The 18,259-nt window shown below is 36.2% G+C and overlaps 1 protein-coding gene across 1 annotated transcript in view; it reads left to right on the forward strand.

The window, feature by feature from the left end:
• LOC127209829 (ankyrin repeat domain-containing protein 36C-like) overlaps positions 1-18,259 on the forward strand; it is a 162,712-nt gene that overhangs the window by 36,895 nt on the left and 107,558 nt on the right. The window contains exons 13-21 of the mRNA XM_051169471.1: positions 2,548-2,641; positions 5,163-5,191; positions 5,286-5,358; positions 7,766-7,836; positions 11,047-11,131; positions 12,207-12,235; positions 12,329-12,401; positions 13,442-13,515; positions 17,012-17,105. Of these exons, the coding sequence (XP_051025428.1) occupies positions 2,548-2,641; positions 5,163-5,191; positions 5,286-5,358; positions 7,766-7,836; positions 11,047-11,131; positions 12,207-12,235; positions 12,329-12,401; positions 13,442-13,515; positions 17,012-17,105 (622 nt within the window). The remainder of the gene's footprint in view (positions 1-2,547; positions 2,642-5,162; positions 5,192-5,285; positions 5,359-7,765; positions 7,837-11,046; positions 11,132-12,206; positions 12,236-12,328; positions 12,402-13,441; positions 13,516-17,011; positions 17,106-18,259) is intronic.

Consider the following 18,259-nt stretch of genomic DNA (forward strand, 5'->3'; position numbering starts at 1 on the left):
AATAGAAAATTCCTGGGCCTAGGCTTTTCATTAGTTAATCTCTGGAGTCTAATAGGGGTATAGACAGACCTTGCTACAGCTATCATCTATCTATCTGTCTGTCGATTTATCATCTATATGTCTGTCTGTGTATCTTCTACCTACATATCATTTTTATCTATCTATCTATCTATCTATCTATCTATCTATCTATCTATCTATCTATCTACCTTTCTATCATCTATCTCTATCACCTATCAATCTATTACATATCTATCAAATAAAATTCTATCACTATCATAATCTATTTATCAATCATCTATCTATCCACCCACCTGGAAGCTTCTACACTAGTAGGTTTCCATATGTTTTTTTTTTTTCAGGACATCAGGTCTGATTTTGAGGTCTGTGATCCATCTGGAGTTGAGTTTTGTGAAGGATGAAAGATTGAGTTCCATCCTTCTACATGTATTTATTGAGTTTGACCAGTGCCATTCATTGAAGATACTATCTCTTTCTAATAGCATTGCTGATCTCTTTGTTGAGAATCATGTGATTATAGGAATATGGACTTATGTATTGGTTCTCAACTCTATTCCATTGATCAATGAGTCTGTCTTTAAAGCTCCATAGTAGAACTTAAAATCTGGGATGATGCTATCTTCTACTATTTTTTGCATGAGATTATTTTGATCTATTCTGGATCTTTTATACTTCCATCTGAAATAAGATCACATTTTAAATTTTTGTGTGTGAAGAATTGTGTTAGAATACAGACAGAGCTTACGTTAAATCTATAGATTGCTTTTGGTATGATGGTCATTTTCACATTAATTCTACAAATCCATGAAGATGGAAGATCTTATTTTTCAGTAATTTGAAATTTTTATTGTAGAAGTCTTTTACTTCCTCAGCTAAACTTATTTCTCTCTCTCTCTCTCTCTCTCTCTCTCTCTCTCTCTCTCTCTCTCTCTCTCTCACACACACACACACATGCACACATGCACACACAAATACATATATGCTGTTGTGAATGGTATCATTTCTTTGATTTTTTTATTATTGAAATTATAATATTTCCCCTTCCACTTTCTTTTTTAAAGCCCTCTCCTATATCCCTTCCTTGCTCTTTTGAAATTTATTTTATTTTTATACTCCTGAATTAATTTTTTCCATTAATTAATTTATTCACTTTACATCCTGATCACAGCCTCCTCCATGTTCTCCTCCCAGTCCCATCCTCATACTCCTGTCCTTCCCTCACCTCTTTCTTTCACCTCAGAGAAGAGGAAGCCCCCATGACCACCAACCTACCCTGGCACATCAAGTCACAGCAGGACTAAGTGCATCCTCTCACACTGAGGCCGAACAAGGCAGCCCAGCTAGGAGAGAGGGACCCAAACACAGGCAGCAAAGCCAGAGACAGCCCGTGCTCCAATTGTTAGGGGACCCATATGGTGACCAAGCTGTACATCTGCTACATACATGTAGGGGGCCTAGGTCCAGCCCATGTGTGCTTCTCAGTTTACCATGTATAGGAAGACTGTTGCTCTTTATATATTTTAATTTTGTATCCTGTGACTTTGCAGAATGTACTTATCAGCTGTAGAAGTTTTCTTGTTGAGATTTTGGGTTCTTTAGATGATGGATAAAAGCACATCATCTACAAATAAAGATATGTTACTTTTTAAATTTAAATTTCAAATTGTTTTTACAACTTCCTACATGAGTTTATAACATTTATATCATTTTTAGCTCTCCTTCTACCTCATCTAACTCCTTCTGTGCCCCTCATACTTGCTATCATGTTTATGACTCCTCTTCTTTAAATTTTATTGTTATATTTATACAGATGCACACAGCTTTATGCTCTTGTTCTTAGTAAGGCTTGCTATGTTTCTTGGACTTTCTTCATTATGAAAGAGTTGCATATTGCATCTGCTATTTTCATGCTATTGTTTAAATACAGCATAAATAAAAAATTTCTAACTTATTATTTATTTAAGCATTTTCCAACCAGTAAATATTTTATATAAGACATACCAAAAAGTTTCTTCAGTGTTTTGTTTATACCTCACATGATAAGTTATGAATTCTCTTTATGGAAAATCTCTTTGTGGAAAAATGTCTTCTGCATCTTAAGACAATTTCTATAATTGGAGAAGTGTTCTAAATGCTAAATGTTGTACTATAGCAAGTTTTATAAAAATAAAATTTTTCTAAATATGTGTTTTTTAGAATAGTTCTTTTTATGGGAATGCAAAGTAGAATTAGGTTAAATTTTATTGAAATATGCAGGCCAGTCACTATTGTGTCTATGCATCTGTTTCTTCTGGCCTTCCACAATCTGTTTACATAGCAGCAGTATAGTAGAAAAAGATTAAATTGATATAAAAGCATATAAAACATTCTCATCAAATGTTTAAGACATTGTCATCAAATGTTTTACTATCTGTACTACCTTTATTTTCTAGTTTAATTACTTTTGAAGTTAGAAATCATATTTTTTTTCTCAGAAGGCCACTAGGAGATATTTATCTAACTTGTTACTGAAACTTATTTTAACAGAGCATCCTGGAGCATATTCCACAGACAAATGTTAGTCATTTACCTGGTGCAGGATATCAAATGGAAAAAAATAACATAAGTGGACAAATGAAAGGTAGGAATAGTGTTTTATTAAAAAATTTTGTGATACAAAGCAGGCGATTGCCACATGATACTGAAATATTACTTATTAAGTATCTAGTAAGAAATAAGCTTAAATGTCAAGTTGAATAACTTCAAATTTTAGCAACAAGCTAAATTGATAGTATCACTAAAAGATCTGGATTATGAGTTACATTATAGTTTTCTAGTACCCAAAGAATTCTGATATTAAGGGAAAAGATAGAAGGAGAAGGAAGAACAAGAAAAGTAGGTGGGTACAGGGCGTGAGTGATGGGAAATTAGGTTTCATATGCATGAGAAAGGGGGGACTTTTGAGACTACTTCAGCCAAAGCATGGAATCGTATTATAAGTGTTGTAGAAACATAAAATGAGCTTCTAGTACCTAAACATGCTTAAGAAGCAGAGTAATATGTATGCTTGTTTTCATCACTGAAGGCCTTATGTACCCCATCAAGCAAAGCCATGCTTTGTGCACCATTGAAAAATAAAATGATGTGTAGTTAGAAATACACATAAAAGTTTAATGTCATGCAATGTACTATATCTTTGTAGGGGTAGTAATGTATATGACAAAAATCATAGAATCTGGAAGAAAAGCACAGGCTTACTAATGGAAAGACTAGGGAACGCACAATGAAAACAAATGCCCAAAAGTAGTATCTGATTGCTCATGCTGTTATTATTGGGGAGACTGGAAGAGAGAAGCTTTAGACCCTAGAAAGATAAGCCAGGGAAAGTTATTGGGAAGAAGTCTACATACTTACTAGAAATTCTCAAGCTTTAAAAATGCTTGCCCTTCCCCACTTTTTCTTCTAAGTGACTTAGTGTCTCTGGTTTTATGTTGAGGCTTGCCCTGTAGGACCATGTTACAAATGCACATTGTGTCCCAGAGTCCCTGGGTCGCTGTGTCTCTAACATAAGCTCAGGAGATGCAGACATTGGGGCTCCCTCCACATTCTGAAGAGAAAAATTACAGAAACCTTTTTAATACACATTTGAACAACTGAATGACATTTAGAAACAAACCTGGACAAAAGGAAACTGTGGTTTGCTTTTTTTTTTCTGATCATGTTTCTAGCAAGAGGAGCAAACAGATAAAGAAATAGAGTGTAACACTATTGAGTTCTGAATGGTTCCAGAGTTTTATTTTTGAAATTATTGGATACTTTTGGTAAATAAAGAGGAAGAAAGTGGTTCTAATAATCCACAAAATACTATAAATCTGAAAGACTCAAATCTGTAGATTATTTTCAAAGGAAGTTTGTCTAATTAGAGAAGAAAAGAGAGACATGAACTGTAAGAACTTGAAGGGTATGCTAGGAAGACTTCAGAAAACTCACTTCACTCGGCATCTGAGCAATTAACACTGGAAACAACAGCACCATCTCTGTTTTATTGTTGTTGTGTAGGTTGGTGGAAACAGAGAGATGGTAGATCATAGGAAATGCCAGCCAATCATTCCTTGTAACTTTTGAGCTTCAGAGAAATAGGTTGAATTGATGTTAGGTAGACAAAGAAAATTAATTTGAACACGGTAATATTATTTTGTTGTAAGAGAAACAATATTTTACATCATGTGGTTATTTCATGGAAGTTCTTTGAGTGCAAATGTGATATGCCTACACTGTTTCTCTGTGTAATAGTCTTGGCTGTCCTGGATCTCACTTTGTAGACCAGTCTGGCCTTGAACTCATGGATATCTGCCTGTCTCTGCTCCCGAGGGCAGGGATTACAGTGTGTGCCATCATGCTAGGCTTTAATAATCTTCTGGAGACACTGACTTTAATGAAATTGTGCACATCATGCGGTACATGTGATTCATGTAACTTTTTATATTGATGGGTCAAGAAGCATTAGGATATCTAAACTAAAATGTAAAAATACAGTCGTGACAGTCAACAACACAAGGGTCGGAAAAGGGGGATGTTGTAAACTTTATTTTTTAAAAGTACATCAAAGATGACTAGAGAAGTTACCACTAGTATGTCCTTCTTAATTTATGGCACAAATTGAGGAACAAACAAACAAACACACAAACAAACTCCAAAACAAAACAAAACAAAAACCTCACCTTATCCCTACAGATAGAAAATGCTGACAGTGTTTTAGTGAGATATACAACGTCTCACTCTACAGGTATCATTGACAGTGAAATGTCCTCAGAGTCATGATTTGCTTTTTTGGTTAGATGTCATTTCTCTCTGCATCCATCAGCATGCTGACCACATTGCTACCTGTGCCTGTTCTGCTCCTGGTACAGTCACTGGATTCATAATCTTCTTTGAAAATATTTGTTGAAAGCCGTTTTCTTATTTTTTTATTCACAACATTTCTTCAATATTGCTGACCCAATCAGAAGAACAAGACAACAAACCAAAAGTTGTCCAACTCTCAAACCTGTGGTAAACATTCTAAAGGAAAATGTGAGGACTCAATTTGGAAATAACTCGGGGTGACTCTGTGGATGACTTCCAGATACTTATGATTGACTGATGTCCATTTGACATTTTAGAGTCTGAAGAGGAGCATGCTCAGTTGATGGTAATCACTATTGCACTTTATCCTGGATGATGAAGATCACCATTGGGTAAAGTATGCAATATTTACTAAATGTTCTGTTTGGAAACCCATCCAGACTCCTACTGAAATGAAAGACTCTGTTTTCAAAGAAGCGTGGGCAACAAACAGTGAACCCACCATCGAAGCAGGTAAAGGAGGCATTAAAATGACCTCATAGTCTTCTTATCCCTACTTAAAAAAATCCAGATAAATCTAACCATTAAACTGAGCTAATATATCTGAGGTCATTGTTGACATAGATAATTGAAAATAAAGGCATTCTCAGGGCCAGAAAATTGCATTAGAACTGTACTTTTTAAATCAGGCATTTCATCTTTCATGTGTCATACCATGAAGTTTGCCTGATTGAATAACTATAGTCATTAGGGATTTATAGAGAGTAATTGAGAAAGTCCAAGGTTTTTCTCCAAGTTGAAAATTGTAGTTGGATGGCTGAGTGAATTGCCATATCCCTGTTAATTCACTTAGCAAACTGAAAATCAAGAGTCTCCCATTAAATCACAATTTCAAGGACCTTCCTTATAAGTAATATAGTAATAAATTACATCTATAAATAATGTTCATTTTTAAAAATTTTAATTGGGAAGTATGGATTATGAGATTATAGATGTGCTTTATATTGTATAATTATTATTTCCATGCCATTAATATATTATGGGATTCAGGGCTATTACAATGTGATATGACATATCTTGTGCCTTCCCTTTCCTCTTAACCTCAAGTCTGTGTTTGAGAGACTTCAGTTGCTCTGTAGAGGCACCAACCTTTACACAACACCATCACACACCTATACAGCTGCTTCATAGATGCTAGTAACATAATTTACTCAAGATCAAATAACCTACTGTGATGTTATTGCTTGATGAGTTTAGTAGATTTAAAAAGATCAGGTCATTCAAAACAAAATGCCAACTTAGAACCCTCATCCTAGAAACCTGTGCACCATAAAATGGCAAATGCAAGCAACTTAAACATTATTCAGTTCATAGTTTTCTCAAATGATAAAGTCCATTTCTCCAAGGACACAAAACTACTTATACATTTATTCACTTACGTATTCACTTATTCACTTAGGGCCTGAACCAGACACTCATAAATTAATAACTTAAGTATTTCTATAAATATCCCACCTGTTATGGTCTGGGTAGTGTTTCTCTTGCTCCAGTAGCTTCTTATAAAAATATTGTCCTCCATTTATGCACACACTGAACAACCAGCTTGGTGATCTGTCTTCATCGAAAATGCTAGCATGCTAACGTTTTGAAATGAAAATGTCCAACCTTCTTTAAACTACAGAGATGGCTTTCATGACTTGTGTCCAACACAACATTCTTAGCACATCCCTCAGTCTCCCCTTCCCTGTGAAATGGCTAGACTGCTGGTGGTATCCCGTCTAACAATTTTCTTTTAGATTCCTATTAAACACATGGTTTCTCTCTTGTTACTGCCTTCCATGTACTTGCACTTTTTTGACTGATGTCTGACTAACCTCATATTGTATATATCACACAGTTTTTTTATTAATTTATTCTTGTTACATCTCAATGTTTATCCCATCCCTTGTATCCTCCCATTCCTCCCCCCATTTTCCCATTATTCCCCTCCCTATGACTGTTCCTGAGGGGGATTACGTCCCCCTATATATATAGGGTATCAAGTCTCTTCTTGGCTACTTGCTGTCCTTCCTCTGAGTGCCACCAGGTCTCCCCCTCCAGGGGACATGGTCAAATGTGAGGCACAATTTTTACATTTAGGAAAAAACCATCCACAGACCCATTATTCTTTTATATACAACGTGGGAACCTAGTAAGAACACAATGAACGACTATTGAGTAAATCAAAATAAAGGATGTTTACACTGGAATGACTTAAAGGATTGTTCCCTCCAGAGTAGATAAAATGGAATAAACATGTGGATAAATAATTTGCACATCTAGTGGTAAAAAAATTAAAACATCAATAAAACACTCAGACAGACCAAAAAAAATAATGATCTGTTTATGTAGCAAAAGTGTCAGAACCCAATACTATATGATAAACTAAGTATTAAAATATGGAACAAAACCGTTCAATCAATAGACAGAAATATCATATGAAGGATATAAGGAGCAGGTTGTCAAAGACAGAAGTGTGAAGAATGACGGCAATTTTGTTTGGAAAACAATTAGTGGATTATTTAAAAGTTAATAGCATGAAATAGAGGAGAGTGTACCCCCATGCGTTTGTCCATTTCTGTGATATTTTGGATTTTCATTTCCAAGGACTTCCTCATTTATGTTGAGTGGTTGATTGTGTGGATGAATCTCAAAAATGCTTTTTACATCTACAGTCTGTCAAAATCTAGAGTTGATCCAAATCCTAGGTGACCGGAAGCCACATTCTGCTACCTGTTAAGGGGATACAAATTAATCAGTAAAACCAAAAATGCAATTCTTAGGAACACACATGTTAAAATACCTCTATCTATCACTATAAAGACTATTGTTTTGTGTAAATGTCTTAAGAGTTTGCTTAACTAAATATATTTATTAGTAGGGCCAGAATTAGAAGTGACATCAGATGAAGATTACAGGAGATTTGATGACAGGAGAGATATCCAGTCACTGGTATGTAAATATAAGAATTTCTGGTATAAAGATTTTTGTTTTTCAAGAACGTTGCATGGACCATAGGAAATTATGGTTCAGAAAACCAAGAATTAATGGATCATAATTTAATACTTAGTCTTTTTTTATTAATTTATTCTTGTTACATCTCAATGGTTATCCCATCCCTTGTATCCTCCCATTCTTCCCTCCCTCCCATTTCCCCCTTACTCCCCTCCCCTATGACTGTTCCTGAGGGGGACTTCCTCCCCCTGTATATGCTCATAGGGTATCAAGTCTCTTCTTGGTAGCCTGCTATCCTTCCTCTGAGTGCCACCAGGTCTCCCCCTCCAGGGGACATGGTCAAATATGAGGCACCAGAGTACGTGTGAAAGTCATACCCCACTCTCCACTCAACTGTGGAGAATGTCCTGTCCATTGGCTAGATCTGGGTAGGGGTTTAAAGTTTACGGCCTGTTAATACTTAGTCTTAAAGGAATTTTAAAGAACATTTTTACAATTTTATGGAACACATGACTAACATTTATTCTTAGATGAAATGTTATTTTCCCTGTGTTTATTACCTTTAGGATCGAGATATTATAACAAATACTGTCTGTATATCTTTTTTACCTGATAAATACAATGCTCATTTTTGAGGCTTGGGTTTGGGCATGTATTAAAAGAATTAACAAGGTACCAGTGATGAGCCCAGCATGAAGGTCAAATCACTAAATGTTGAAAGTGTGATCTGTTCTCTCTAGTAGGGGTTTAGAATCTATTTGAACAACATAACGTAGAGAGTTTCCATAGGTGAGAAAATATTAAACATAGTTCTAATATTTAGAATCATACCTTGCAACAGAAATGCTGTGAATAGTGCTTGAGGCATTACTGAAAACATTTTAAGTGTTGAGACCTGTGCTGGCTAGTCTTATGTTGACTTGACACACAAACTAGAGTTATTTGAAAAGAGGGAACCCCAATTGAGAAGATGCCTTCATGTGATCAAGGCTGTAAGGCATTTTCTTAACTAGTGATTGATTGGCCCAGCCCATTGTGAGTGGTGCTATCCCTAGGCTGGTGTTCTATAAGAAAGCAAGTTAAGCAAGTGATGAGCAGCAAGCCAGTAAGCATCACTCCTCCAAAACCTCTGTATCAGCTTCTCCCTCCACATTCCTGCCCTCCTTTGAACTTTTATCCTGAGTTCCTTTGATGATGAACACTGATATGGAAATGTAAGCCAAATAAACTCTTTTCTTCTCAAGTTGCTTTGGTCATGGTGTTTCATCACAATAGTAACTAACTAAGACAATACCAAATAATTTTTGTTATTGAGGGTCAGTAATATGCTAGCTAGATATTTAAACACCAAATAACCTAAACGTACCCAGCAAGCATATTTAAATGGGAATTATATGAGGAAAATGATGGTAATCTACATAGCATTAAAAAAGTTTATATTCAGGATGGGGTTGTGGGTGGTAGTGCAATTTTAAATTTAGAGAAGTCTTTTCTGAGTGAGAAGTAGCTTTTAAGGCCGAAGACATACCAACCAAGTAGAATCTAATCAAGATGACTGGCTGGGCAGGAGGAGAGTATATCATGTTTTTTCTTTAGTTGGCTTTTACCTGGCATATCCAGAAAGCAGGGAGTGGGATGAACCTCACAGTAATCACTTTATTGTATGTACACAGAGGTGTGCAACTAAGGGAGCTGTGCAAGTCAGTCACTTCAAAACTCATTGTCATCTTGTTGGGAGTTCTCCTTCATTGGTTGTGCATGCACATTTAGTACTTGTGCAATGTTAGTCAGCCGTAACAGAAAGAATTTTCTTTTGCAATTTTTTTTAGTTAAATATTTTTAGATTAGTATTCAAAGAGATTTTGTTATGGTGTTTTCATACACAGTGTAGGCGGGCCTTTCTCCTTTCACATCAGATCCTTTCATCTTCAACAGTTCTCCCTCCCTCTTTCATTTCTCATATATTTTATTACTTTTTTTTTTCATTCCCCTTCTTTAAAATTAGAAGCTGGGATCTGCTTAGGAATGCATATTTGGCATCTGTCTTTTTGAGTGTGGGCCACTTCACTTAATGTAATAATTTCCAAATAAATGTATTTTTTCAAACTTCATGACCTTTTCTTTGTGTCTGAATTAAATTTCATTTTCATTAATCAGTTGCACATCATTTTCCCATCTACAAGGGCTGAGTTACCACCTTCTGTTTAGGGTTTTAGCAATGTGAACAGTCTCGCTTTCTGAATTTTGTGGTGATGGGTGATAGGAGTTCTTGGAGAATCTTTCCTGTGGTGAGGCCCACCTCACCAAACACACCTTTGGCATGTTTGGAGAACATCTGGGCTTCTTTGTAGAGAAAGTCTTAGCTAGTTTTATTTCATATTTCTATACCTTGCTCATTTCTCTACTAGTAGCTTTCTTTCTTTCTTTCTTTCTTTCTTTCTTTCTTTCTTTCTTTCTTTCTTTCTTTCTTTCTTTCTGAGACCTTGGCTGTCCTAGACTCACTTTGTAGACCAGGCTGCCCTTGAACTCACAGTGATCTGCCTACCTTCACCTCCCGAGTGTTGGGATTACAGGCGTGGGCCACCATGCCCAGCTACTAATAGCTTAAAAAAATCATTTTATCCATTCCTGTCTCACAGTTGTGCCTTCAAATGCATCATCTTGTCTCTGCTTCCCAATTTTTCCAACCTGTAAGCAATTAAAAACAGACTCTTATCCTTTATTTAACTGAAGAAACTTCAAATTTATGACCAGTTCTGATTGTGCCAACAGCAGTTTATGACACATATTATATCTGATCCTAAACCCCTGAATATTCAATGTTGTATTATGTCAAGGGCATTTATGATACATTGTTTAAATATATGTATTTTCTTGAAAAAATTCTCTTATTTTTGTGGGGGAATGCAAAGTAGAATTTTATATGCAGATGTAAATTCTGACTGAAATGTGTAAATCATCTGTTATTGTCTACTTGCCTTTTCCTTTGGCCTTTCATTCTGCTTACATAGTCAATGAGCACATGAAGATAAAAGTTAGAATGGATCTGAAAAGCACATATGAGGTTCTATTTCCAAACATTTTAGTTTTCAATTCATGTTTCCTTTATATTCAAATCTATGTGATTTTAAAATATGAAACTTAGTACCTTCGTGAATTTGGTCGGGAGGACTTGGCATAACTCACAATCCCTACTTATTATAACAGAGAATCTACGAGGATCTTCCAATATCTGGCAATGTATCTGTCTCAGCAAACCCCAAAAGAGAAAAGACAAACAGACAGGCAACAGGTAGGAGGTACATCTTATGAAAAAGCCTTTTGGAGTGATTCTCATATATGAACAGAGGCTGATGTATGCTACTAACCAAAGCCAATCATCGATAAATGTGAACAAAGATGAAAGAAGTGGCCATAATAATCTATTAACTAGGATAACATTGAAACAAGACCTACAGGTGGTTTGTTACGTGAACGTGTGTCTAGATAATTGAGATGCTGCCTAGGAGGCGTGAAAGTTCATGCTGAGGAGACTTGGAAGAACATACTTTAGATGCCTTAAGTATATTCTCATTCAAACCAGACTACACTGTTGTGCTCCCACATATGTTACTGGAAGCAGCAGGTAGTCTAAACCACCTGGACGCAGCAATGGAAGCAAGGGTCATGGAGGAACACACTGCTTACTGGGTTGTTCCTCGTGGAACATTCAGCTTGCCTTCTTATACAACGCAAGACCATCGGCCCAGGGGTAGCACCACCCACAGTGGGCTGGGACCTCCCACACTAACATCCAATTATGAAAATGCACAACAGACATGCCCATAGTCCAGTCTTATGGAGGCAATTCAGCAATTTACATTCCCTCTTTCCAGGTGACTCTAGTTTGTATTGTTGAAACAAACAAACGAACAACAGAAAACAAAACAAAAAGCCAGCATGGCTCAGAAGTCTTTTAAATTATAGACTGTTTTATTCTACAGTAGCTTTGACAGTTAATATGAGCCCAGGGTCATGATTTGCTTCCTTGATTAGGGATTTCTTTTCTCTTCATTTTTAGCATATTCACATTGTTATATGTGCCTTTTATATTTCTGCTGTATATGTTACATAATAATCTCATTTTGAAAATCTGAGCAAGTTTAACTAAAACTGGATTTCGTTTTTTCTTTAGTATATGCATTTTCCATCTTATGATCCCAACTAGACCCAAAAGCAAAATAAGCGAACTCAAAACCTGCAAAGCCCTAACATAAAGTTGCCATTTACAAAGGTAGCCAAGGGGACTGAGTTCTGTACTAACTCTGCATGAATGTGTAGTTGATCGACTTATTTATGTACCATTGATTATATCTTTGGCTTTTTAGAATCTGCAAAGGAATATCCACGGTTGATGGTAATAACCTTTTTGTGTTTACTTTGAATATTTTACATCACGTTAAATGAAATATACAATTATTGTTCAATTGTTCCTTCAAACCCCTTACAGCCTACCCACGAAAAGAAGCATTCTGTTCCAGACAAAGCAGTAGTGATGGAGGAAGCACGGATAGCACAACTGGGTAAGTTCTGCCATACTTGTTACTCTGGAAAGAAATACTCTAAATATTTGAAATCCCCACAGACTTCTTACTCCTGTTTCTTTTTTCTTCAAGATTAGGTGGCAGAATTTGTTTTAAGTTACACAAGTGTTACTGTTGACATAGATTTTACAGAAGACACTTACGAGGCGAAGGAACTAGTTTGGAGAAGCAACCTGAGTTAGTTGTTTTATCTCTCGTGCCTCATCACACGTGCAGGTTCCTTCACTGTCAGAAGATGTGGTAGGAAAAGGACAAGCCCAGCGAAGCCATCTTACATAGCATAGCACATTCATTTCACATCTTGCTCCACACCCTTTGCCAAGTACTGAAAAACATCTAACTCTCTAGGGAACAATGCTTATAAATTTACTCACTGAATGAGATTTATTCTTTCCTGGGCAGTGATAATATTATAGTCCAATTTTTTTTTCTGGAAACTTCCACTCAGTTTGGGTCTGCTTCGACTTGGTATTTGCTCTGTTGCAAATCATTTCCATGCACGTACTCAAGGATTCCCGCACATGGGCACCTCTGCCACATTTAGTGCTCCATGTTCACATCAGATGATAACATGGACTAATTGAAAATATCAATGTTTAAGACTCTTACAATTATGTATGGTTTCATAATATAACTTCCACCCAAATCTCTTGGTGTTTCTATAGTGGTAATGACATCATTCTGTCACCTTATCCTTAAACCATCTATATATATATTAATGGAGCGATTGGTACAGACTTTTGGAGATGTGTGTGTGTGTGTGTGTGTGTGTGTGTGTGTGTGTGTGTGTTGTATATACAACATACTTGACTGCTGTCTAACTAGTGCATATAAGGTTTTGACAGTTAAATAAGTAATTCTGTTGAAGAGTAAACCTACTTAAAGATTCTAATTGGAAAATTAAAAATTTGACTGGTGTTATTGCTAATGTTTATTTCTTTTTTATATATGAAATAGTTATTATCATGTTACTTAAGTTTTTTTCTTGCTTATTTTAATTACATATATGAACTTGTCAGGGGAACCAGATGTAAACTTGACATCAGAGGAAGAAGCAAATAGTCAAGATGGCTTTGAAAAGAATTCACCACTGGTATTTAAGTATTTAAATTTGAATTACAAACTTGATGTTTCTCATTGTAAAATGATGTAAAATGAGCCAGAGAAAGTTATTTTTCAAACTGCTCCCAGAATCAATAGATTGTGAGTTAATGTTTAGTGTTAATGCCATTTGCTTAGTTCTGGATTACAGAATGGTTTTTGAATTTGAAAGAAACTTACAGCTAAACCTAACCTTTGGGTATATCTCAAAAATTTTAATTTTTCTGTCGTTTCCCATTCTTATAACATACATACCTACTTAAAGAATGGATTGAATTTGAAGCTGATAACTAAGCACTCTAAAGTCTGAATAATTTCAGGGGGATCATCCCCCAATTTGATGTATTAGAGATGGCTGCCATTCCAAGTAACTAAACAATTGAGGTTTCATACAACCAGTCAGGATGATCAATGTGTAAGTCTCACTCATTTTGGTCCCCAGCAGCATCTGTGGTGTGGGAGATAACACAGGTATACACAATCAGCACCACTACCTATAAAGGGACTGTATCATCTGTTAGAGCCAATGGTGCTAAGCTCCAATCAATAACCTTCAAACTCATCTTATTCTAATAAAGGGAGTCAGAAGATATATTAAAAATGTCACCCAGTGACTTTACTGGACACCAGAATGTGTCATAACCAAATTTGGTGTAAGATGCTTTGAGAATTTCATGTCAGTGTTTAGATTGGAGAAAACTATTGAAAAATATACACTGCTTGAATATATTGGTTTCAGGCCTCACAAAAGCAATTTTAATTGTATGACCTTGAATAATTTCAGTTACTGAATATCAGCTAAGAACTAGGCAATTACACATATGAAAAATCTAGGACCAGCAACCCAATTCTTTGTATAATGAGCACATTTGATGCCAAGATAGAGAAAATTGGTGTATTCAGATGTGGTGGCACACTCTGATAGTACACCCTGAAGAGACAGAGGTGGGAAAAGAATGATGCATCTTATTTAAATTTATGGCTGGAATGATAGCATGAACAGAAATAAGAACTCAGAGAAAGTATTTCTGAATATAGAAGGACATGCAGAAAAAGAACAGGAGTTAACAATTGACATTACTTGAATCTCTCTGCATTTCTGTGTCTACACACACACACACACACACACACACACACACACACACACAGACGCACACACTTCAGGGCAACTATCTCCTAATACAATCTGAATTGAAGAGGTTTTTCTGGACCCTTGGAGTTTCTTTTTTTATTTTTTTTATTTTTTATTTTATTAATTTATTCAGATTATAACTCAATTGTTATCCCATCACTTGTATCCTCTCTCGTTCCTCCCTCCCTCCCACTTTCACCCTATTCCCTCCCCTAGATCTATGACCAAGGGGGACCTCCTCTCCCTCTATATGGTCATAGGCAATCAAGTCCCCTTGGAGTTTCTTACATGCTCTTGGATACCCAGCCTTCCATGATGAAAATCCACCTGCCAGACTCCACCTTAGTTACTGTTCTATTGCTGTGAAGAGACATGATGACCAAAAAAACTTTCATGGAAGGAAGGAAAGCATTTAATTGGAGCCTTGATTCGAGTTTCAGAGGGTTAAGTCCATGATCATCATAGCGGGAAGCAGACAGGCATGTGCTGGAGCAGTAGCTGAGAGCTTTACACCCCGATCTCTAAGCAGCAGTGATAAAGCATCCAAAGACAGGAGCCCATGGCAGTCTCTTTCATTCCAGTGTCCACACTCTACTCCCTAGCCCTCATAGGCTTGTAGCGTCATAACTCTTGGAGATTAGGAAGTGTGAGCTTGTTGGAGGAAGTATATCACAGGGGTTGGGCTACAAAGTTTCAAGAGTCAATGCCAGATATTCAGACTCTCTCTCTCTCTCTCTCATACACATACACACACACACACACGTTTGTACACGGGAATATGAGATGTTCTAGTTTTTGTTGTTGTTGTTGTTGTTTTGAAAAAATCAACTAGGGGGAGGAAAGAGATTATTACATATAACAGATTAGTGTTAATCATCAAGGGAAGCTGAGCCAGGTGCTGAAATAGGGACCTAGAGGTGGGAATTGAAGCAGGAATCCAGGAGGAACTGGCTTGTTCTCCATGGCTTACTCAGCTTGCTTTCTTACACAAACCAGTGCCACCTGATCAAGGGTGTCACTGCCCATGGTAATCTGGGCCCTTCCATATTAATCATCATTTAAGAAAATGCCCATAGACATGCTCCTAAGGCCAACTTGATGATGGAAGTTCTTTAATTGAGGTTCCCATTACTGCTTTTGTCAAGTTGACAAAAACCAAAACCAAACAAACCAAAACCCAAACAATATGCAAAGGAAAACAAAATAAACACAGCAAAAAGGTCTTCCCATCTTCTGGTATCTTCTTCAATATCTTAAAGTTTTCATTATACACTTGTGCACTTCATTAGTTAGAGTAATTACAATATTTGTTTAAAGACAATTGTGACTGAAACTATTTCTGTGATTTCTTTCTTGCTTGGCTTATCATTGGAAGGCATGGTTTTTGCATGTTAGTTTTGTATCCTAGGGCTTTTATGAATGTGTTTACCAGCTTTAGAAGCTTTGTTTGATGGCTCTCTATATAAACTTTTGGGAATATGTTTTTAATTGAAATAGAATTACATCACTTTCTATCTTCCCTTTCCTCCCTCCAGCCTTTCCTAGCTATCCTCCTTTAAACCCCTCTCACAGACTTGATAGGCTGTGACCATATGGTGGGGGAGGGCGTCCCCTTCTGTCACATACCTAGAGGAGGGGAATAGAGTGAAATAGAGAGGGAAGGAGGAACAGGAGGATACAAGTGGGGGGGGGGGCTAACAATTGAGATGTAATCTGAATAAATCAATTAAATAAAAGAAATAAAAAAGGAAAAAAACCCAAACCCCTCTCATAACTCCCCATTCTCAAGTTGATAGCCTTTTTTCATTTATTTATTATTACATATACACATGTACATATACACACGTACATGTACGTGTATATGTCTGTATACAAATGTATATATGTGTGTATATGTATATATAAACATGCTGAGTCATTTTTGTTGTTTGTAATATTTTTTAAAATTTTATTTTATTAATTTATTCATATTACATCTCAATGGTTATCCCATCCCTTGTATCCTCCCATTCCTCCCTCCCTCCCATTTTCCCCTTACTCCCCTCCCCTATGACTGTGTCTGAGGGGGACTTCCTCCCCCTGTATATGCTCATAGGGTATCAAGTCTCTTCTTGGTATGCTGCTATCCTTCCTCTGAGTATTTATTTTAAATGTTTTATTTTTAAATTAAAATTTAAAAATTGTGAACATATATACTGTATTTGTTCTGATCTATGCATCATTTCCTTGAAAAATTTCCCCTCTCTGTGCCCCCTTAAATTAAATTTGATTAATTTTTAAATAGAAAACTGAGGTTTTACTGGAAAGTGACAAGAAAATGTTTTGTAACTGATAACTGATGCTTTTTAAAAAACAGAATATTTTTCAACAAATCCAAACACAGGATGTTGAGTATTTATCAATGGCTGAATATCAAAGAGGAGAAAATATGGTGGCATGTCAGGAAAAAGGTGAGTAATCTTGCAATAAAAAGTGCTTTAACAGAATATTTGTTTGAAACACAAGGAGTTACATATACTCCAAGGTCTCTATTGTGATAGACATCATGATCAGAAGCACCTTGAACAGGAAAGGGTTTATTTACTTATTTATCACTAAGTAAGAGGAAATATTAACTTGCTGTAATTTGCATGTCAAAAAAGAAGTAATTAAGGCAATCTAAAAGAAGTGTGTGGGAGGGGTAGGAGTTGCCCATCAGGTCTTTTTGCCCCTATGGAAGGTTGAGAAGTAAGCAGAAGTGGGGAAGAATGGGGATAGATGAAAAAGGTGGAAAGGATAGAGAGGCAATGAAGGAAATGACAAAAGGTAGCGTGTAGGGAAGGGCATGAAATTCATATCAAAATAATGGGTAGGGGATTGCTTATGTGAAAATACAGAATTGTGTATAAGAAACTGAAAAATGTGTTTTCATAGTGTTGGTTCCTCACTTTGGGGGATGTATAAAGACTTGGTATATTTAGATCCTTCTTCAGTGCTATATTTTGTGTACAACCAATATCTTTCTCAGCTGTATACATTATTTAATGTCAGTGTAAAGTGTTCTTAACTCCCAGCATAATACCATATGGGCCAAAAATAGCATCAAGGAAAGGAAAAACATGGGGCTTCAGTTATAGGTTGATCAAAAGTGCCACCAATAGATCCAAAGAGCATTCAAAGGTCATGGTTTATGATGCTAATTCAAATTGCGAGGCATGGTAGGAAAATTCCACCAAATAGATACTGGGTTTTGTAGTGTTAAGTTGTAAATGGATTTTGAAAGAGACTCCTTATGGATCAGAGTTTCTTAATGTTTCATGGTCAACCTGTTAAGGACAATGTTCAAAAATAATTTTAGTTTAACTTTTCTGGGTGTCTTTATTTCTAGAAAATTGCCTAGTGGTGTAGTTAGTGTTCCAAACACAGCAAGCAGCAAGCATGTAGACTTCTCCTTGAAGAAATCTAGAAAGAGCCTTTGATTGACAACATCTAAGGAAAACCTATTTTTTGTTATTATTTCTTAGAATATTTCTCATGGGGAGAATGGACATAGAAATGCCATAGAGAAAATGCAATATCATGAGATGTCTTGATTACCAATTCCATATCTGTCTACATGTTTGAG

Source organism: Acomys russatus, chromosome 27 (genome assembly GCF_903995435.1).
Source record: "Acomys russatus chromosome 27, mAcoRus1.1, whole genome shotgun sequence".
NCBI classification, from domain to species: Eukaryota; Metazoa; Chordata; class Mammalia; order Rodentia; family Muridae; genus Acomys; species Acomys russatus.